Genomic DNA, 23,572 nt, shown 5'->3' with positions numbered 1-23,572 from the left:
CATCATTAGTTTTACCTCAATGATCCTCCTTGCCTTACTATTAGCTTTGCACCATTAGTTTTACCTCAATGATCCTCCTTGCCTTACTATTAGCTTTGCACCATTAGGTTTACCTCAATGATCCTCCTTGCCTTACCATTCGCTTTGCACCATTAGTTTTACCTCAATGATCCTCCTTGCCTTACTATTAGATTTGCACCATTAGTTTTACATCAATGATCCTCCTTGCCTTACCATTAGCTTTGCACCATTAGTTTTACCTCAATGATCCTCCTTGCCTTACTATTAGCTTTGCACCATTAGTTTTACCTCAATGATCCTCCTTGCCTTACCATTAGCTTTGCACCATTAGTTTTACCTCAATGATCCTCCTTGCCTTACTATTAGTGTTGCACCATTAGTTTTACCTCAATGATCCTCATTGCCTTACCATTAGCTTTGCACCATTAGTTTGACCTCAATGATCTATAAATCTCAAAATCTACTGATTCCTTGTCTCGTTATTTTCTGATTCTTGGTCCCTTAGTTCCTTGGGTTGTCAATGTAGTATTTATGCCATTAACATTGTTCCACTTTAAGTTAACTTGTCATACTTTTTCCCTCATTTTAAGTGTCAATATATATCTTTTTATTAATAAACAGGAAATAATGAATAAAGGTGCGTTCCAGAAGCCGATTACCATGAATATTTCTGGTAATCATTTATTGGTCATTCAATTAATTAATTAGTTGATAATCTGTTTCAATTAATTAAATTAGTTTAATTAAATTAATTATGTCTTAATTAATCATTAATATAGATAGATAGATAGTTTATGTTAGCCCACCAATAAAACAAAAACATGGCGGAGTAAGGGAAAAACAAAAAAAAAAACATTACTTCAAAAATAAACGATTAGATTATATACACTATATACATTCACAGCTCGTACATGACATGCAACGGAAGGAAATCGTAAAGGTGCTCCAGTGCACCTTTTCTAGCATTGGTTTCCTGCGTTACCACAACTTCACGAGGCTCTGGAATAAGATACTTGTCCAAGAGAAATGTATTTCTCTCGAACAGCGGTACTCGTAACAGAAATTTTAAATATTTGCAGAACGCAGATCTAGCCTTTAGTCGCTCTGTTTCCGTAAACCATTCCCATACAGGGGACAGGTAAAGAATATGTGGGAGTGCCACCGCTCTATATAGCCTCGCCAGAATTTGCCGATTGTATGAATACTTCAGGGGAGCCAGTTTAGCGTAGCTAATTTGTAGTTTTGACACAAGCGTGTCAAGGCAAAGAATTCTAGTTGCTTTTTTATCTCGACCGTACAAAAGACCTAAGTATTTAAGCGACGAAGACGGTGCAATAGTAGCGCTATCTACTGAAACAGTTGGTTCTGGTGCATCCCTTTTTATTTAGTTGAAAACCAGAAATTCAGTTTTCTTACCATTAACTTGCAGACCAATAGCTCTATAGCCAGATACAAGCTTATCTAAATTATCCTGCAATAGACTCAGCGAAAAACTCAACATAAGTAAATCATCGGCATAGCTTATTAGACTCAGATCACAAAGATCAAGGCTAAGCCCACCAGAGATTTGTTTTGTAACCTTACAAGTCAAAGTGTTAAATAATATCGGACTTAGAACTGAGCCTTGTCGAAGCCCTCTATTTAGTTTAACTGGCGCACTAAGTCTTTCAAGTCCGAGTTTCACTCTTATATAGCTATTAGAGTACCAATAGGATAACATAGCTACCATATGGGTGTTCACGTCAGCATCTAGCAGGGTCTGGAAGACGGCGGACTGGATGACTGAGTCGAATGCAGTAGAAATATAGACACTACATACATACACGGACAACCCGAGTAGTTCAGCCTTAGCAAGAATACGCTTTAGAAGTCTATGGGCAAAAGCACAGCTGAGATATTTTCGAAATCCAAACTATCTGTGGTCTATAACACATTTCGATGCAATTTCGCTAAGAACCAATCTTTCCAACACTTTGCTCAGCGTACTTGAGACAGTAATAGGCCTATAGCCTCCACACTCATTCGCGTTTTTTCCTTTCTTGAGGATATTTGTAACAACCCCGGTACAGAACGAGTTAGGAACGGTCGTACTATCTATACACATCTGAAAGAGTAGTTGCAGATGCTGAAGCAAAAGCGGGGAACCATTGCGTAGATGATTACCACTAACACTATCAAGACCGGGAGCCTTGTTACCCTTTAACTGGCTAACAGCCCTTGAAACATTATTTTTAGAAACCACAAAATAATTTCTCTGTTTCAGAAGCGAATCAAGACGTAATTTTAACGATTCATCGTATTCTTTTTCCAAAGGAATAGTTTTTGACCCGAAAACCTTCGAATAATGTTATAACTACTGTTCTTCAGGTACTTTGGCACAATGCTTTGGCTGCACTCTACTGCTTGGAAACTTTTTCCACATATTTTGCGGGTCACGGATAGCCTCTTTCGAAGCAGTTTCTGCTTCCTCCACTTTAAGCTCATCCACACATGCTTTGTATTCTCTTTTTGTTTTACGAAAGAGATTGAAAACAGTACCTGACCTAGGCTTGCCGGATTCACGCCACACTGAGTACCACATCTTAGACCTCCTTTTAGCATGATTCACGTAAGGATGGTCACTCCATCCCCGTTTCTTAGTACCTTTCTTAATAACTGTGGTAGGTAAAGATGCAGACTCAGCAGCTTTTAGTGCGTGGGTGATTTCAGCACAATATGTGTTGAGTGCAATTTTGTCATCACACCCATTGACCAGAAGCTGACATGGAACTTTTATTTTGCCCGAAATTTCGTCACACGTCGACAGATACAGATCAATATTAATGTTTTTCCACTCGCGTCTTTCTATGTAACCTCGATTTCTTGATTTCACTGCGCGACTAAAAGGAACACGGAACTTGAGACCGAGATGGTCGCTTGCTGTATGCTCTGAATCCACCTGTATAGGCGAGGGGATAGTGAAGTTTTAAAAAGACGTGATCAATATTGCTTGTGCTTCCTGAGTTGTGAATGAACGTAAAGTTTTGATCTTTAGTGTAAAGAGTACATTCACTCGGAATACATGTCATAAGAACGTCTTGTAACTTTCCTTTCAAGAGAGGGTTACACTGGAAGTCACCGCAGACTAAAATCAGCGAATTCCCCAGTTTGCGGAGCAGTCTTCCGAGTCAACCGCAAGCCTTGGCATACCGTTTTTCACTGAGATCCGTGTTCATGTTAGTTGGTAGGTAGACGTTGACCAGCGTGAAAGCACTGGGGCCAGGGAACTCGACTGCTAGGTAGAAATCGCACGACTCAAGTTTACGACAGTCGATACTGTCGTCAACGAATATCGCAAGTCCGCCACTAGGGCGGCCCCTTGCACTGGAGCGCTTAACCTCATGAATGTGCACAGATTTATCAGGAATTGACTAAATAAGCCCAAAGTTATCGGTAGTTAACAAGTGTTCTTGGACGCAAACAATGTTATGTGCTATGCACAAGTTCTTGACGTAGTCCAGTTTGGCAGCATTATGGCCGTAAACATTGCGGCAAAATATAGATAGTTCGTTCATTTTCGGGTTTGAGGATAAGCTTTCTGTATTGCTCGTCGGACTGCTGGGCACTGCAGACTAAAGCTAGGGTGACCATTATTAGGCTCCGGGCACAAAGCGCATTTCACTGTTTGAGAACGGCAGGAGCTCTCTCTACTGTTCTCATGGGAACCAGCACATCTGGAACAACGCATGGTACTGGTGCAACCTTTAGCAAGATGATCAAATGACTGACACTTGAAACACCGCTTGGGAATTTGTCTGAATGGCAAGACTTTGATGTGAGTATAACCAATGAATAACCCACAATTGATTGCTGCATTTCGGGAGTCGGCGTCACTGAGGGTAAGTTTGACTGTCTCAGATTGTCCAAACCGCTTGGCACTGACTAGCTTGGGGTTAACAGAGACAACATCATCTTCTGTTGTGGCAAGAGGCACGAACTTAGCGATCGCAAAGAACTTTTCCTCACGAAAAGAAGCACTCATGTCAGGGAAGGACTTCAGGGAGTTGGCGAGTGAAGCTGCAGACTTGGGGCTTATAATATATATTAACTATTTGTTATTACCTTCATTCTAAAGGGAATGACAACTAAAAATTCAATCCCTCTATGTTTTCGAAAGTAAAAGAAAGTAATATTTCAGTTCTTGCAGCGCTTATGACACAAAACAAATATTTGTGTTATCTAAGAATTTGGAACATCAACAATAATAAATAAGCAACTGCCATTATTAATAACTGTCTTTTAGGACGCAGTCAATATGACATATTGGAACATATTGTTTATTGTTATGAATGCTTCTTGTAAATCTTTTAGCTTCTTGTAAATCTTTTTGTAAATCAAAAAAGATTTACAAGAAGCTTGTTGTCATTATCTGCAATTTAAGCTGCAGAGAATAACAACAGAACATTCATAACAATAAACATGAATAATCCAGAGACGACACTGCTTCGTAGGACATGAATCAACGATGATCTTTACGTATCCTCAGCAAAGGTGATGGTACACAGAAAAGTACTGATCCGGTGCCTTGAGACACACCTCTGCAGCTAACCGAGTCAATCATAGTTATGTCAATATGACATATTGGAACATACTGAGTAACCATGCACCCATTCAATCTTAAATCAGGTGACTTCTAATCGCAAATAATGACAAAAACTACACTGTGTTTCCATAATAAAACAAACAAAAAGTAAAACAAAAGGAAATTTTTAAGACAGTGAAACTTCTTTAAACCTCAAATGAATATTGCTTCTCTATATCCGTCCTAAGAAAAACATATACAAAAAAAATATTTCTTATGTCACCTGAATGAATTGTCTCGTTTCTCTTTGTTTTATCTATCAGTCCTGGTTGGGCTTCGTTGAAGCAAGGATTTTAGGACTGTTTTAATTTTAAAATTTGAATTTCATTGCATGTCTTATTTTATTTACAAGTGTTTTGCCGAGGACGACCCTTGGATATAGGGCCGAAATATTCATTTGAGATTTAACGAAGTTTCACTATCTTATAAAACTCCACATTGTTTTACTTTTTTTTTTTGTAATCTGTAATTGATTACAGTCTTAAGATTATCTAACCAAAAATAATTTGTTTGCCAGTCATTCCAGTAAATATGAGCATATTCGTATATTAGGCTATTTTATATAACAAATTCCGTGCACCTGTGCAAAAAAGGACCCACCATCGGCAGAAAGCCCATCAATGGTTTGGGCCTCACAGGATTTTTTTTGAGTCGATACCTTTTTACCCACAAGTTTTAAATAAATTTTAGTACAGCTACATCCAAGCCATGACGGGGGGGGGGGGGCGGGGGTACAGCTATCCCCTTGAAGATTGACAGGTACGCATAAACGTCATTGAATTGCACATAAGAAAACTGCTCACAAACCAAGGGAAGGGAAAGGATAGCCCACCTCCTTGAATCCCCCACTGCCCTTTGTACGCATCTTGTCTAAACCATATAATAACTGTAAAAAGAGACTCCCTTTTAAATCTGTGACGTTTTTATTATTTCAAAAGCAGGAGACTGACATTCTTTGTTAGTACCATGTAGCCAAAGACATCATTTTTTTACAACAGGTTATAACAATTAAGAATATATATATATATATATATATATATATATATATATATATATATATATATATATATATATATATATATATATATATATATATATATATATATATATATATATATATATATATATATATATATATATATTTGTCTTGTTTTAATATTACAAGATCCGCTTCACACAGTATTTCAGACACAGAAAGTTTTTTCAGTCCCTGCATAGTTTTGCATTGTCATACGCAAAAGCTCCTGTAAGCCCGCCTTTCTCCTCCCGGCATCACTGCTTCCGCATCTTTCATTTTTAATTCGTACGACTAGAGCTAATTAGTCGCAGAAAATCCTAAGAAGTAGCGTTTCTTTTCCAAAAAAAGGTTTTTTCATTATTTGTCGGAAATTTTCTAAATTTTATTATTTTTCGAAATTTTTCTAAATTATTTTCTACAATTATTAATGATGGTGAAAAAACAGGGTCGTCAAAACTAAGCCCCAAGTGGCGATGATTGCGCCTAGGATCACTTGTCCTTACCTTACTCGTTTTCTTTTCACTTACGCGCAGGAGCTATAGGACATTGAACTTTTGCTAATAGAAATTCGAGTATCCGACGGTTTCATTCATGTAAACGTTTACATGATCAAAAACTGAAATATAATTTCTACGATGGCTAGATTACATACCTCCACTGACCACAACCTTTGCACCACCAAGCTCCGGCCTATCAGACTTAGTGAGCTCTTGTCCAAGGAATTCTGAAATATCTGTAGGGATCTCAGACTTTTGCAATGCTTCGGTTTGGGCATCTCCACCATCAAGTGAATCAGCTGGAAAAGTTGTTGCACGAACTGTTAGTATCTTAGGATTGTCCAATGATTTCAAGGTCATTACAGCGTTACCTGAAAAAAAATTGTCAAAAATGGAACTTATTATCGTTTTTGGTATATATAAATATAAAAGAAAAAACAATTTTACAGAATCATATGCTCTATTCTATGAAATAGTGATTTTCAGCCGCCTTATCCTTATAGAGATGTCTAAGCCTAAAAAAAAACCTGTACAATAGGGATATTATACTGAACCCTAATCAAGGAGACTGAACCTATTGCAGAAGTCTATGGTTAAATACCAATGCATAGTAAAAACAACATAGGTAAATAAACAAAATATGTTCATAAAGAGTTGAAATAAGCTTAAGGCTCCTGCATCGAATATTAAGACTTTTTGTTCCAGGCAACGTGAGAAGCCGGCCAACTGAGATGTCGGCTTCTTGCAGAAAACAGTTAGAATCGTTCTTCAATCAGAAAAGGAGCCTGCCCCCCCCCGGACGTTTCCAACCATAATCAAAGGGAGCTAAGTCATATAGCATATTCAATTTTTTTTTTTACTTATCTCTTATAGCTATAACACTCAAGTTCTTCATCTAAGTAGAACCGGTTTCTCTGACACTCAACAAATTATGATGAAAATATAATACTTTATTAACGAAATTATGGAAACTACCTCAACCAAATTTTCATTTTAACATCCATGGTCAGGAACTACTCTCTATCAATATAAATCGCAAACTAAATGAATTCCATACATGGTCAGAAAAACCGGTTCTACTTAGATGAAGAACTAAGTGTTGTAGCTGTAGCAGATAAGTACAGCATTATCATTTAATATTGACAAACTTGGACACAAATTCATAGAATGTTGAAAGGACATAACCAAGTCCACACATATACAGATTCAGTATTCAATAGGCCCATTCTTTTTTACATGTATCTTAGGTAATCCAGCAAACCTAGAAGCTTTCCTAGAAAATTGTGATCATGAAGCTTGTACACAGGAATAAGGTCGATGAACCAATCCATTTATAAGACGAAAAATAAAATAAGAACAGAGATAGATATTTTAGCAACATAGAAACATAATAGTTAGCAACATAGTAGAGGGCCTTGTAAACAGAATTACTCTTAATAAATACGATCAAGACTTCCCGAGAAACATTGAAAAGATTACGTTATGAATCTTTAACTACATATTCCAAGGTTAAACTGACAGCACTTAAACTCCTCACCGTAAATGTGGCTTCATTGTGTATATCGTTTAAAAATATGTTATGTATTTTGATTTTGTAGCTTTGAACTAGAAGGGGGCGAAAATTTTTTTATACTATCATTGCTCTTTGCCTGTTCCTCCTGTGAGGTAAAGACACCTCTTAAAATACGATCCGTTGATAAAGACGCAATAGAGATGTGGTAAAGCTTTCTAATTTAGTGAATTATTAATTTAGTAAAAATATGCAAGACGCAAATACGAAGTTTAGAAATACCACTTTTTTATTAAGATAAGGAATATACGGGAAATTGAGAAATACCACTTCCTAGCTATTTGCGTCGGTTGGTTAAAGGAAGGTGTGGTTGATAAAAATGTATAAAAGATACATTTTATGGGAAGGGGCGGATTTAGACTGATACTAACTTTATGACAGACTGACCTTTTGTCCGTTGTTTTTAGAAATACCTTGGAATCTTGTCTTATCATTGTAAGTGTCTAAGTATCTTATTATATATTATTGTAGTTTCTAAGACTTGTGGTCTACTTGGGACAGCCAGTTCCAGTAGAATATCTATATCTGGAATTATTATATGTTAATTGAATAAAAGTATTGTATTTTAGACAACCTCTCTACGATCTACCTTTAGCCCCTCGAACATACCCAGTCGGTACGCCTCATTAGTCCGGTCATAGCCTAAGGCACGCTACCAAAGTTTAATTACCTTAGGGCCATAGTTTATCTCCCCTATAAAGGGAGAATAAAGGCATCTACGACTAAAATCCCCAAATACCAAAAAATAAATTTTACAACGGAGAGATGCTGTACGACAAAAACAAAATGAAAAAAAAACGACGAAGACAGAACCAAAAAAGGGTGATCCAGTCAATAAAACGAAAAAGAGAAAGCAGATATTTATGAAAAGAATTCTACAAAGCAGTCCCCACCGTAAAACAAAAAGCTAACCTATTGAAGTAACCGAAACAGAAAAAATTACTTTTATTTGTGGCTTGTTTTTCCTTCTGCAATTTTTCTCCCTTCTGTTCAAGATATTTAAAAATGTTATTTTTTTTTCTTTTCACTTAGAAGGTCTTTTCCGAAATATCTGCTTGGTCTTTGTCTTAAATATTTGTTTCTCTTTTTATTTTTGGTCGTACGTTATCTATAGCCCGTGTAAATCTCTGAATGTATTTAAAGGAATGTTTCCCATTTTCTAACCCATAACGAGCTCATGCAGATCGCATTCACTTTTCTACTCTGCTCACGTTTGCTCTACTTTCTACCCACGTTTCTGCCTTACAACTTTCCTGCCCATCTTTGAATAAATTAAGCATTGAATTGTCCCGGGGGCTTTGATTCAAACTTATGTCTATCAGCGTCTCAAATCTAGTACAACGTTTGATGCCACGTCTAATGTCTAGTCCCACCAAATAATAAAACAACCTTTACACTTTAACATAAAATAGATTAACAGCGTGGAGAAAAATATATCTTAAGTGTTAATTTGGTTTTACATATTGAATCTGAATTTAAATAATACACAAAAAACATCAACATAACCAAAAACCATATTTTCGTTGCAATCTATGGAAACGCGAAAAAACCATTTCCTTGCATTTTCATTGCCTGATGAACTTTTTTTTATTTTCCTAAAAATCCAAATAAGAACATGGCTTAATAGCGAAGAAAAGAAATATTAGTTATTATAAAGAAAAAGAAAACAAAATCCTAACAGAATATGCCTATTTCGTGCATGAAAATTACGGAAAGGCTGTTAATAATTGAAATATAATGGAACGTATAGGGAATATTTCGACTTATGAATTAACAAAAATATATTTTATCTGAGCTTATATTTAAATATCAAATACCAAGGAAATATAAAGGAGGTAAAAGCTTGTCCAGGTGTCACCTAAGTTCTTGGTACTTATTTTCTTTCAGTTTTCGTAATTATTCTTTCTTTGTGGTTTTTGATTGAAAGTTAATTGATTGAAAAAAATTGAAGGTTAATTTGATTGAAAAAAAACTTTGTAGGAATAATTTCTTGGCGAGCACGACAAATAAGGATAGTCTTTTCATTGTTATATGTATTATTGAATAAAAATTATCTTACCTTAGGATCATTCATTTTTCTGCATTAAAACCAAGACATGTAAAGATTAAGAAAGAAGAACAAAAAAAAATTCAAAACAGAATATATATTTAGCATGTTTTCTGTAATTTATCTAACGTTTAGTTTTATATTGAACATTTTGCGACGTACAAAATACATATTTGTAGTTTTTTATAAGTCGTGTCGTCGTTATTCTATCATTATCATCACCCGGAGATAGAAAAAAAGGGTTCAGAAATGAGGAATCGTTTATTTAAAGACAGCTTTCATAGTCATAGATAAAAATCACAAACTAGATGTCGCTGTGATTTACAAACCTAGCCCTAAAGCATTTTGTTATAGGCACTGGTAAAAAAAAACGGTCCAAATGAATTGTTAAAAGGATTAGTTCTGCAAGGTACTGGCACTAATTTGTTCTTCTTTCTGGTACTAACTACTGAGTTCGGAGCATGAGATAGAAAATGTCGGTGCTAGAGGTTAGCAAGGAGAAATTGCCTGAAACGCATTATGAACTGAAACCTGCAATTTCTAAGAGTTTCATTCCTTAAAGACTCAAGAGCAGACTTATCATCTACAGATTTTTCTTCAAGGATTATTTTAACTGCTCTTTTTTGTATTCCTTCCACATCATCACTTAGATATTCAATATTATGAATCTGAGGCCCCCAAATAGGACATGCATATTCCAATGTGGGACATATGTATTTTACATATGCTGTTTGCAGCTGATTTACTGGGAAACCCAAGCGGCACTTTGAAATGAAAGAACGTAGTGCACAATTGCCTTTCTGGGCTAGCCCTTGAAGATGAGCACTAAATGAGCAATCATCGCTGAAATTAACTCCCAGGACTGTAGCTGACGATACAAGCGGAAACCAAGGAACTGGGCAAACAAGATCTCGTTTCAGCAGATTCTATCATTCAATTTTGGTTTTGCTTTCATTGATCTGCAAACTATTTTTACTACATTCTCCCTTGAATTCTGTTAAAAGATTGGAGCATAGCTTAGGTTGTATCTACAGTAAACTTGAGAAGTGCAGATAGATCGTCTACGTATTTGAATCGGTCATGCATGTTGTCCATAACATAATCAATTACCGCAAGGAAGAAGTAGAGCAGCCAATTTGGTTCCTTGAGGGGCTCCACATGTAATCTTTTCCCAGTCGGAGTTCTGCGGTAGGAAAGTGATTTTGCGCTTTATCTTTTTGTTTCGAGTTAATGATTATATGGAACGATTGTGTGACTAATATATGGAACTACTTTTCATGAATATTGTCTTCCTTTCTAGTCCATTCCTTTCAAATATATAGAAAAGCAATAAGGTAAAGCAAAATTTCAATTCTAACAATTTATTTAGCTTTCAGTAAAGCGCAAATGAAACTAGGCAAATATGTGGACTGAAAACCACAATTAATTATGATTATTACTTTTTGTTTCAAGTATCACTTCACTGTTCATTGTTTTCAAATAATTACTCAAACCAGCCCTAATGGGCTGAATTTCAGCAAAAAAGAAGAAGAAGAAAAAAATAAATCAGCCAAAAAAGAAGAGATATATTTTTTTTTTACCTTTTTATGATTTTTCCTTTCTTTTTATTATTCCGCAGTTGTGAAATAAACTATTATTATTACTGTAAGTCAAAATGTCAAAAAGATTAAAACAATTGAAACTAATAGAATTTATAATAAAATCAAACGGGCCAATAACCACACCAAGAGGGGATAAACAAAAGAAATCGCATAAATAATAAAGAAAGGGGATTAACTTAAGGCAATGAGTGGTAAAAGGGGATATGAAGGAAAGAGCGGGAGAGATTCACTTATTTAACATATCAATTGTAGGTTTTAATTCTTTATTCAAAGTAATTTCTGTTCCTTTTAAGTTTGACATTATGTAGAAGCTAATTAATCCATGCTTAAAGTTTGCTTTATTTGACAACCATTGTCTCCAAGTAATGATTATCATGCATTGGTAACAGACGACACTGAAAACATAGAGAGTTCGGTAATCTTACAGAGAAGGGATTGAATACTGACAGAATCTTTCACAGTATATGAAGCTCAACAGTGCGACAATTACACAGCTGAAATCCAAACTTGGGATGCAAATCAAGGACAGACCTTGCACCCTGGTATCTTATAGAAAAATGGGAGAGAAAAATAAAATTGCAAATTCGACCATACGTGACGACTTTAACGAGTTTATAGACGCCATTGGGATTTTCCTGGGGGAGATGAAAAATTTCCACGGCTAAAACAGGCTACTGATTTCCCTTCCTGAAACAATCTTCATACTTTTCATGAGGAGAGACTTTATTTCTTTCAAAAATGCCTTTTCGTAGGGATTCTTAGCCTGCCAAACGTAAGGTCAGGAGAGTACACTAAAGAAATCCTACAAAACACTTTAGATTCAATATTTATCAATCATTACTAACATGTAGGGGAGGGGGGAGTTGTGTGCTTCGATATTTGCAAAAAAGTTAGCTTTTTTAAATAAAAAAAAAGAACAAATGAAAATTCGAAATTGAGAGGGAAAATTCATGAGCCTAGAGAGCCTCTAAACGAAGTCCCTGGTAACAGGCTCATTTCAGGAAGGGATACGGGATGCAACAATAATACTAACAGCTGACAATTTATCTATAATTAAGCGCATCGTCTCATCGCTAGATTTACCTGCATAAATCGTTCTGACAAATGTTTCAGGATCTTTGATCTCCACGACATCACTTACAGGTGACACGTCGAGAAGGGCAGCAGCTCGTGGCAGCACTGATTTGGAATATGCTGAATTACCAGCAACAATATGGGTGAAGTTAAACTGCTTCTGAGTAGCAACTAGGATCGGCGCAAGACGTTCTGGGAGGTTTCCTTCGAGGGCTGCATCTTCTGCCACCAAGATTTTTGAGATCCCACTTGCTTTTGACAGTTCCTCAACAATCTGAAAAATTAAATCTTATTTAAAAAATTATACAAGTTTTCCTTTGGTTCGTTCCAGTACCGCTTTTCAAACACTTCTAAACCGAGAGTGTTCACATCAACCAGCATTTCGAACACGACAAACTCTACCGCTTTCCAAACACTTCTAAACCGAGAGCGTTCACATCAACCAGCATTTCGAACATGACAAACTCGTCAGTAAACATTTAAGAATTGAAACATGAGACTGGTAAACACCACAGATGTTTCTTCTTCCGCATAGGACATAACCATACGAGTTAAGTAGCAAAACAAGTTAATGAAAATCCTTTGATGACACCTTAGTTTCCATTTTATATTGTTTTGATTACCAAACCTTAGTCTATTCTTGGTCAATAATTGACTTATATGTAATAATAAACACAGGTTAGACGTCACTAGTTCCTTAAGCATAAGACATCTGGTAAAAATGTAGTATTTTGCACAAAAACATGATTTTTTACTTAAAACTGTCACTAGAAAACTAATGAAAGAAAAAATAGAAAACAGAACAATACCAGCATATCTCGTAGATTTTTCCTGCGTTTTCTATTATTTACAATACATTCTACTGAATCAAAAGTTTAGTCGATTATTTATCAGCCACCCATAGTTTCTCGCAGTTTTCTTTTTCCCTTCAGCAAAGTTTTGGTTTTTACTTGATTAAAAAAAAGAAGAAAATTATAGTCACAATAGTTTTTCTAATTTATCTTTTATTTTAGAATTCAATATGCGGTGACATTTTTCTTACTTAATGAAAGCAAAATAGCTCCAGTAGTACAAAAAAAAAAATTCACTAAATTTTAATTTTAAAAAATTAAGCCATTTTAAATCAAATTAAGTTTGATTTTAAAAAATTTAATAGCCAAACACTTACCCTTAGATGTAGTGGCGGTAGCCCTTGACAGGGGCCTTGATCAAAACCTTGCAGTACCTACTACACTCAAGCTCTGCAGGCAGTCACCACCCACCCCCTGTACAACCAACTAAGGTAACGGAACAGCAGCAGCAAAAATTCGAGTCTTTCATTGCTTTATTCCCTAGCTCCCCCTTGGAAGAGTAAAATTCAATACCATGGAGAACCACCTTTGGAGCCAGAAGGACCCCGAACAATGGAGTCCAAGCGCTTTCTAACGAAGAAGAACTAATAAGCTATATCATATTTTGCATGAACTATTAAGGTATTGTATTAAGATATAAGCCTTATGGTATAAGGCTTATACTTTTAATGTATAAGCCTTTACAGTGCCTTTTCATATGTGAATAAAAAGAAAAGAAAAAAAAGACTTCATAAGGCTTTTATTAGAAATTCATACCCTAAGTATTGATAACATTCTTGTCAACCTTTTCAGTGATACAAAAATGCACAAAACAAAGAGAGAAACATCTCAAAATGAAGAACAAAACAATGGGAATAGCGAGAAGAATGAAAGGAAAAAAAACAACAAAAAAACCAGATATTTCGCCCGTAAAAAACTAGGCGTCTTCAGTGCTATATATGTAGAAGAAACTAATTAAAAGAGTAAAGATAAAATCTAAATTAATCTATAAAATGTAAATCTAAAAACTATAAAAAAGAAGAGAAAACCCAATATCTAAGCATACAATTAACACTGTATGATTTACTACAGAGTGTATATATTAAGAATTCGACTAACTCTTGTGAACGCACAATTACTTCTGTGTGTTCACGAGAGCTACTCGAACTGTTTATGTATATTAATTAAAAAAACTTTTTCCATAAAATAGGTTTTTTAAAGAAAAATAAAGAACTCCATTAAACCGAAAATGAGCGAAAATAAAATCAAATAATCTACCAAGCGTGAAACTACCATAAATCAGCACCGATAAATAAATAAAACCCAAAACGAACAGATATTACAATAAATAACAGAGTCAAACTCAAAACGAGCAGAAATTAACATAAGTAGGGCTCAAAACCCCTATGCCTTCCAAAGGTCAGAACATAATTTGCACTTTACTGAAAAAAAAATGTTTTTACTTTTATAACTTTAATAAATCAAATAAGATTAACATTAGGATTAATAAATATCAGTATATGTATAATAAACTAACAATGCACATTCATTTGTATTTTTTTTTCTTCCATACCAGGGAACTTCGTATCGAAGGAATTGTCGTAGAAACTTCAAAAAGGGGTCATTCAATTCAAATTGAAATGGCTAGTGCCCTTTTTATAGTATAGGTGATTGGAAGGCAACTGACACCCCTTCCACACCCACCATTCCCCCAAACATTTTTGGGGGACTTTCTATCGAATTATGCTGAAGCCCTGAAGACTGTGGGGGGAGTGCCTTACTCAAAGATATAATTTCCAGATCTTTCAACTACGTTGAACAAAATGGCTATCTCAAAATTTTGATCGCATGTGATTTGGGAAATAATGGACGTGGAAGGGGTGTTAGTTGCCCTCCAATCACTTTCAACTATTAAAAAGCGCACTAGCATTTCAATTTCCAATCGAATGAGCCCTTTTTGAAGTTTCTACGACAACACTTTCTATAAAAACCTTATATGCCCCCAGGGCATAAATTACGACCCTTGTCCTGAGGGCTGTGGGGGTATCATCCTCAAAGACCTAGTTTCCAAAACTTTCAACTACGTGAACAAAATGGTTATCTCAAAAGTTTGATTGGATGTGTTTGGGGAATAGGTGGGCATGAGAGGGGCGTTAGTTGCCCTCCAATCACTTTCGACTATTAAAAAGGGCACTAGCCCTTTGAATTTCCAATCGAAGGAGCCTTTTTTGAAGTTCCTACGACAACGCTTTCTATAAAATTCTTATATGCCCCAGGGCATAACTTAGAACCCTTGCCCTGAGGGCTGTGGGGGAGTGTCTTCCTCAAAAACATAATTTCTATCCGGAAATCAACTACGCTGAACAAAATTCCTACCTCAAAATTTTGATTGGATGTGTTTGGGGAAATGGTGGGCGTGGAAGGGGTGTTAGTTGCCTTCCTATCACTTTCGACTATTAAAAAGGGCACTAGCCATTCCAATTTCCAATCGAATGAGCCGTTTTCGAAGTTTCTCGACAACTCTTTCGATACGAAGTGCCCTGGTATGAAAAAAAATTGTGCCAACATTGTTCTTTACTTAGGCAGCGCGATTGCACTGCCTGTGACATACACACTCTGTGATGAGTCATGAAGTATTAAGTATATATATAGATATTGGTTTGTTTCTGATGTTTTATTGTTTTTAATTTTAGCTTTTATTTTTTTTATACCTTAATTTTAGATATTACAGATTATTTTAGATTTTTTTCTTTTCTGTTTTAATTAGTTTTTTTTTCTGTAATTAGCACTCAAGACGCCTAGTTTTATACAGGAGAAATATCCGTCGTTTTGTTGTTTTTTTCCTATCATTCTACTTGCCGTAGACCTGTGTTCTTGTTCTTCATTTTGAGATGACACTCCCTGTGTTTTGTAACGGCTAGCCAGTTTGGCTTTAGATCTTTTATTCACAAACATGCACGCATGTCCATTCAGCTTGATAATGAAGCCACGTGGTTTTACATTAATCAGAGAAATATGGGTACGGAGATCAAGAGATGATCGTCACTCACAGTAAGTCAAAAGAGCCCTTCCTGCAAAAAATCCATCGAAAGTTTCATCTAAACTTTAACCATGTTCAACAATGGTCAAAAATTTATCTTTTTGTGTTTACTAACCCCTCCTAGAAAAAATCTTCTGTTCCCCTGTCAAGGCTCTAAAATCTTGGAACAAGCTTGTCGCCTGACCTTGGTACAGGGGACACTTGAATGTGTACTTTAAGAGCCTCTGTATTACTTCTAGAAGTTTAACAAGATCAAAAAATAGGCATATCAGTAAATATAGTAAATTGAATACTCACTGGTCCACATTTTGAACCAACAACTAAGCAAGAAATTGGATATCCAATTTTCTTTGCTGCAGTCAAACCATGGAGTGTCAATGGTGATAATTTGCCACCGGCAGTTTCAGCTAGAAGAAGGGTGCTATTGAATCTTAGCCCAAGACGTGAAAACTGTAAAAGTAGAAGTAATTAATACACATAAATTGCTCTTAGTTCATAGAAGAAATGTACTTGAAGCCTGCAAAGACCACTTACAAAGGACGTAGAAAACTGAAGAGAAACTAAATTCTGACCGTTTAACTTCTCAGTTAGGTATTAAAAGCTACATGCGCCATCGACAGCACAAGGTTACAGAGTTGGATCCAAAAAGTGACAAAAGGGCTTACCCCCCCCACCCCACCAAAAGTACCACAACATTACTTGGAAATGTCAGATGCCATTGATGATTTTCTCAGGAATCAACTCAAGTTTTTAGTCTTTTGAGTTTCCTATATGGGAGAAGCTTCTTTCTTCAGAAAAAGAAGCTGTAGAATAAAACACATTTTTAGGTGTAAGCCTATATTTTACATTGGTAAAATATAGGCGGGTGGTAGACCACACTGAGTGTGGTAGACCACACTCAGGAGTAGTTAAAGAGATTAGAGTTGCATCTAAGCGTAGGTTTGGGAAGGAACTTGCTCATCACCGTGTGCAGTTGAAATCTGAGCTTTCTGAAAAAGTAATTAAAAATCCTAATCTGTTATGGAAAATGTTTGATAAGAAGGAGTCAGCAGGTCCCGAGTTAGATATCCCATCTTTAACATGTATAAACTATTACCTTGATGAGTTTTCAGCCCCAAAACAGAATCTTAACATTTCTGTTAAAGAGAAGCTTTCATCCCTCCTCTCATCAATTCCAAATACAGATTTCCTAGTTACCCAATCACAGGATGTGTCCGCGGTCCGACGGTTGAAATAGAAGAAGTTGGCTGGCATTGACCGTGTATCTGCCTTTCACCTTAGCCATTGCAGCCCGATTTTCTTGGGACACCGAACACTTCTCTTTCAGAGGATCTTCACAACTGGACTTGTACCATCGGCATACAGTACTGGGTCGCTTAGGCCAGTCCCGAAGAAAGGAAAAAGTACTTCGGAATGTGCTTCGTTCAGACCGATCACAGTAGCACCAACGCTTTGCAAAATCTTCGAACTTTTGGTCATTGATGAAATTCAGGAAAAATGCTGGACTCCCCCTTCCCAGTTTGGGTTCCAGAGGGGTCTTGGTTGCGGCCACGCCATTTCTTCTTTGGCTTCAGTCTTGATTGACGCTGATGAATCAAAGGAGTCCATTGTTATAGGTCTACATGACGTCTGCCGTGCCTACGGCTCACTTCTCCATGACCAACTAATTCTGGATATGGGAAAGAGAGGTGTACAGAAGGACATCCTACTACCCATTAAATACATGTACGACCACCTGCAGGCTGAACTCCTACTTCCTGGCCATGGTCAAGCCCTCACTGAATATACACCAGACGTGATGCTGTCCTACCGAGGGAATCCTGTAGTCCCAGTAAAAAAGGGTGCTCGACAAGGATCAGCCACATCTGCTTGTGCTTTAATAACTGTATTATTGAACCACAGTCTACTATCGAGACAACATGCATAGCTCGTGGCATAGACGTTACAATGATAGCCTATGCCGATGACATTCTGAACCCCAGCCGCACAGTCGCAGGTACAGAGACCACCTTCTCCACACTACAATCAAATTACAGTCGCATTGGCCTTGAATTTAACCCCCAGAAGTCGGATATTCTGCTGTTCAACTGGCGCCAAGAAGAGGTCTCGTCTCTGAGGCTGGGAGAACTGTCTGTAGCCCCTGTCTCGAAAATTATTTACCTTGGTTTACCAATTGGAAGGGATCTAAAAACTACCTGCTCCTTTTTTATTGATCATCTCCGTAAACGCCTGGCTTTTGCTTACAGTAGAGTAGTCTCATCTAAAATCCATTTCAACCGTTTAATTCTGGCTCGACTTTATAACGTAGTATTCCTTCTCCATTTCCTGTATCTAAGCCCGTTTTGGAGAATTTTTCCCGAGACAGAGAAAAGAAAGCTCAGATTCGCGTTTTTTAAGTATGCAGTCCTTGTTGCGGCTCCCGCCGTGGACAAGAAATTTGCACCTTATCAAAATTTTTAAAATTACGTACGCGATGGCAGCTATAGTTGAACAAACTAAATGGTACAACGAGAAAGTTTCTTCTCACCATTGATACCATTTGCTAAGGCAGTAAATCGCTATCCATTTAATTTTATTTGCACATATCTTGTCATATTTAGTCTTTTTACCGTCTCTTATCACATTTAGACTAGTTGATTGAGTCCTTTGATTTTGAATTGAAGTTATCAAGTATTTTGCTATAGGTTAGGTTAGTTGAACTGAAGTTATCAATCATATTGCTTATGTTTCTTCAGTACTTGGGAGTTTAAAAAGTAAAATTTTTTACATACCTGCAGTGCAGTGTATAATTGAGTTTTTGTTTCTCCTCTTTGTGATTTGTTCGATTATGTGTAATGTGTTGTAATTTGTTTTTGTGTGTGTTTTTTCTTTTTTAGTGATACTCCGTCTTTTGTACCTTTTTTTGACGGGTAATAAATAAATAAATAAATAAAATAAATTGCAACTATTGCTTCTTCATTAAAATAACCAGAATAAAACACATTTTTTGGTGTAAACCTATATTTTACATTGCAACTATTGCTTCTTCATTAAAATAACGAGGCCAAAATAGTGGTAATGCAATTCAAAATACTTTGCTCACCTGTCCCTGTCACATGCAACCTGTTTTACATTTAAAATTATTCTACTGTGAATCCAGAAAAAAAACTGATTCTATCTTAATATGACTTGTTTATTTTTTTAGACACTGTAATTCTAATGCAATACTGTTTTGTTTACAGATGAATGCTGAGACTGCCAAAGCTCTTACCTGTGGTAATCTAGCTGGGTGGTCTCAGATGGGTTACAGAAAAAGTTACAACTTTAGGAAAAAGAGAAACATCTCCAAAAAGGGAAGAAATTACACTATCAAATTTGAATACCAGAAGGAGGATCACAAGTAACAAAGGTGATTGTGAAACAGCAAAATTACCAATTTCTGCTAATACTCTAGAATGAATAAACTTTATATATTGCCCAACTAACAAATAGATGAGGAAGAAGAAATCTCAATTAATACGTATGGTATGTATGCAAATTTCTATTGAATTATATACACACATATTATATAGAGTCTGCAGAATTCTTTACATATTCATATACTTTAATATCATAAGGTTGAAACATAGTAGCAAGTTATGGTCCCTGTCAACAAGCTTTGCCTAATGCACGGCAAGTAAGTAAATCCAATACTGTTACTACTACTACTACTACTAAGAACTCACCTCAGCACCAACCCACCTAAGGCCAACACAACTATGCGCGCTCCTCCTCCTTCCCAATCTATTCAAAGCCTGTCGTTTTACACCCGCCCACGAAGTTCCCATTTTCTTTAAATCTTTCTTTATGACGTCCTCCCACCCCAACGAGGACAACCTGCTTTCCATTTAGCCTTAGACGGTTGGCCAAAAAGAACAATCTTCGGTAATCTGTCATCCTTCATCTGCACAAAATGCCCTAGCAACCTCAACCTTTCTTTTATTATAGCCCTAGAGAGCGGTATTGAACCATATTTTTGTATAGCTTATTGTTAGATATATGGTCAGACAGCCGGGTACCCAGAACAATCCTTAAGCAATTTCTCTGAAAAACATCCAGCAAATCTTCATCTGTTTTCGGAGCGCCCATGCTTCTGAACCATATTATGACCACTGTCATCACTATAGCTTCCAATATTCTAACCTTGGTTCGCAGAATTATCCTCCGATTCTTCCGAACGTTTTTTTAACAGTGAACCATTTTTTTTAAATTAACCCTGAGCCTTGGCAATTCTACTTTTGACATTTTCACTGCTCCCACCATCTTTACTAATAATACTACCTAGGTAAGTGAAGCTTTCCACCTGATCAATCTTTTCATTACCCAACGTCACCTTTTCATCTTCACTTATTCCTAGCCTTAGTGACTTAGTCTTCTTAACATTAATTTTCAAACCTATTCTTGCACTCTGAAATCGCAAAACCTCTAAAAGGTCATTCATTTCGCTCAAACTTTCATTTAGGATGCTTAAATCGTCAGCATAATATAAATCTATCGGACTTTTTCCTCCCAATTTGATTCCGTGGTCTCCCATTGCTTTTCTTGTGCTCCTTAAGACAAAGTCCATCAAAATAATCCTTATAAAGGGGGATAGAACACAACCCTGCTTAACTCCTGATCTAATACAAAACCAGCTGCTAACCTCATTTCCTACCTTAACCCCAGCAGTGTTATTCTCGGTCATAGCTCTAATCACTTAAATGTATTTGTCTGGTATACCATACAAGGATAAAACCTTTACTAAAGCTCTTCTATCAACAGACTTGAACGCTTGCTCATAATCTATAAAACTGAGGACCAAAGGTCTTTGAAAACTCAGGCACTTCTCAATTATTAATACTGTTACTACTACTGTCATTGTTCCTAATACACACTGTTACTAATACTGTCAATTATCCAATACTGTTACTACTACAATTACTACAAACAACTCACTGCTGCACCGAGCCACCTGAAGCCAACACACATACACATGCTCCTCCTTCATCCCAATCTATTCAAAGCCTCTACCTTCAAACCATCCCAAGAAGTTCCTATTTTCCTCAAAAAGTCCTCCCACCCCATTCAGGGGCAACCTGTTTTTCATTTGGCTCTAGATGGTTTCTCAACACGGACACTCTAGGACAATCCTTCATTTGCAGAATGTGTCCTAGCCACTGTCAACCTTTCTCTCACTATAGTCCTAGAAAGCTGGATTGACCCACATTTTTTTCTTACAGCTTACTGTTTGAGATATGGCCAGTCAGTTAGGAACCAAAAAAAAAATCCACAAACAATTTCTTTGGAAAACATCTAGCAAATTCTCCTCTGTGTTTCAGAGGGCCCACACTTCAGAACCATAGGCTACTTGGCCACTGTCATCATTGTAGATTTCAATATTTTAATCTTGGTGTGCAAGAATTGTTAGGTGATCAATAAAAGATCTTGCTAATCAAAACTGACATTGAGCCTTCAGAAACTATAAGTATTGTCCCAATAAAGCACCCATAGTTGCACCTTCTCTAAAAGACCTTCTCATGGACTATCCTAGGACAGGGCCAGATCCATGATTTTTTTTTTGGGGGGGGGGATAGGTTGATCCAATAAACTTACATTAGAAGCAAGTTTAATTAACGCAAACTTGTGTTAATTAGGTAAATTACACTACTTTAGACGACATTAGGGGGGTGCGCGCCTCCCTCGCCCTGCTGGATCCGCCACTATGCTAGGGACAGGCCCCCTCCAAGAACTTCTTGAGTCATATTATATCATTAGTACAACAAACAGACCAAGTACAATGCATACAGTTGTATTTTTATGTAAGCACTGTTGCTCAAAGTTAAAGAAAAAGCTTCTTTATAATCTTTTGCTTACACTTAATGTTTATGAGATCCAACAAAATTCAGTGGAACTCAAATCTTAATGAGTTATTACAAAAGAAAATTTGTCTATTATAAGAACACATAAAAAAATTAAATAGAACTAACCTCTCTTATTGGAAGTTTCTTCACAAGCATTTCAAATCTCAGCTAAAGACTCTCTATAATCAAAAAAAAAACATAAATATGATAAGTTCATGTGTCATATGTAAACTTGAAAGAAATTTTTGACCATCAAGCTGAATAATCTTAAAATTAATGTATTAAATCAAAAGGGGTATTTTAAATTCTACAAAAACGTTTGACTGAATCAGAAGGATTTGAAGGTTATTGGGCACAGTCAGAAAAAGTTTTATTAATAGAAAAGAGATGTACATTCATGTGCCTCTTGTATTCCTTCAATTTTAAATGAATAAAATTGCAACTAGGAAATAAGCTGCAATTATACCCATTCAAAGGGAGAGTGACCAGGACAAGCTGTCTTAGGCACCATGGCTGGGGAGACTGCAGACAAGACTTACAAAAAGGCAATTGCAATAGTCATTTGCTAGTTCATATAAATTTTTCAGAGGTGATGGGTTTTTTTAATGCAGCCACCACCAACCCTCAGAACAGTACTGGTAGCAATTATGATGTTACACAAGGTCACCTTCACAGCTTAACTGAAACTCCAAATAACAAATTGAGACATTTCAAAACACACAAAGTAAAAAAGTTGAACAAAACACAAAGTAAATTGAGAAAAATAATAAAACAGCAGAATAACATCAAACTAACATGAGCAAACTGTGGTTTCTAAGGGATGGTTATCCATTTGTATTTGACCAAAAGACTACACAAGAAGACAAGGTCATCAATTGAGAAGGGAGAAAATTGCCATCCCCAGATTTTGAAAAATGTTTGTTTTTTAAGTACTTTGTTAAAACAAAAAAAAATCACCAACCCTAGAATTTGAAAAGTGCCTTGTTCATCTTCATAAAACATTAAAAAAATTACTTCCCCTGTATTTTTATGAGCAAACACCTCTGCAAGAAGATACAAAATTTGTGCCCTAAAGATGCAATATTTTGAATTTTCAGCCCCCCTCCCCCCAAAAATGATACAAAAATACTCTGGTACACTCCCCCTAGGAGTAAAATCTGCTGTCTTCTTATAAGCATATTTTTTTTTCTCATTACACTAATGACCAGAAATAAAGGACAAGTAAAGTTTTATGCTTAGCTGGACCAACTAGTGTAATTCTGAAGAAGTTTATTTTATATATAGCAAAAGAAAAACAATTAGTCAACTGAAATTTTTACTGAAAAATGCCTTTGGCATTTTCACTGGAAAAACTGAAAATACAAATAAATTGCCCCTCCCCCCAATTTTGATAAA

The 23,572-nt window shown here is 36.2% G+C and overlaps 1 protein-coding gene across 1 annotated transcript in view; it reads right to left on the bottom strand.

The window, feature by feature from the left end:
- The window catches only part of wal (electron transfer flavoprotein subunit alpha wal), a 32,732-nt gene that overhangs the window by 8,214 nt on the left and 946 nt on the right, over nucleotides 1-23,572 (bottom strand). Inside the window, exons 2-5 of the mRNA XM_089100967.1 lie at nucleotides 22,304-22,356; nucleotides 16,617-16,769; nucleotides 12,459-12,723; nucleotides 6,313-6,528 (exon numbers count right to left, since the gene is read on the bottom strand). Of these exons, the coding sequence (XP_088957093.1) occupies nucleotides 6,313-6,528; nucleotides 12,459-12,723; nucleotides 16,617-16,769; nucleotides 22,304-22,333 (664 nt within the window). The 5' untranslated portion in view covers nucleotides 22,334-22,356. The remainder of the gene's footprint in view (nucleotides 1-6,312; nucleotides 6,529-12,458; nucleotides 12,724-16,616; nucleotides 16,770-22,303; nucleotides 22,357-23,572) is intronic.

The sequence above is a fragment of the Artemia sp. Qi Xiang Cuo genome, chromosome 15 (genome assembly GCF_049724085.1).
Source record: "Artemia sp. Qi Xiang Cuo chromosome 15, ASM4972408v1, whole genome shotgun sequence".
NCBI classification, from domain to species: Eukaryota; Metazoa; Arthropoda; class Branchiopoda; order Anostraca; family Artemiidae; genus Artemia; species Artemia sp. Qi Xiang Cuo.
Note: the sequence above shows the minus strand (reverse complement) of the source record. Positions and strands in the feature narration are given on the sequence as shown.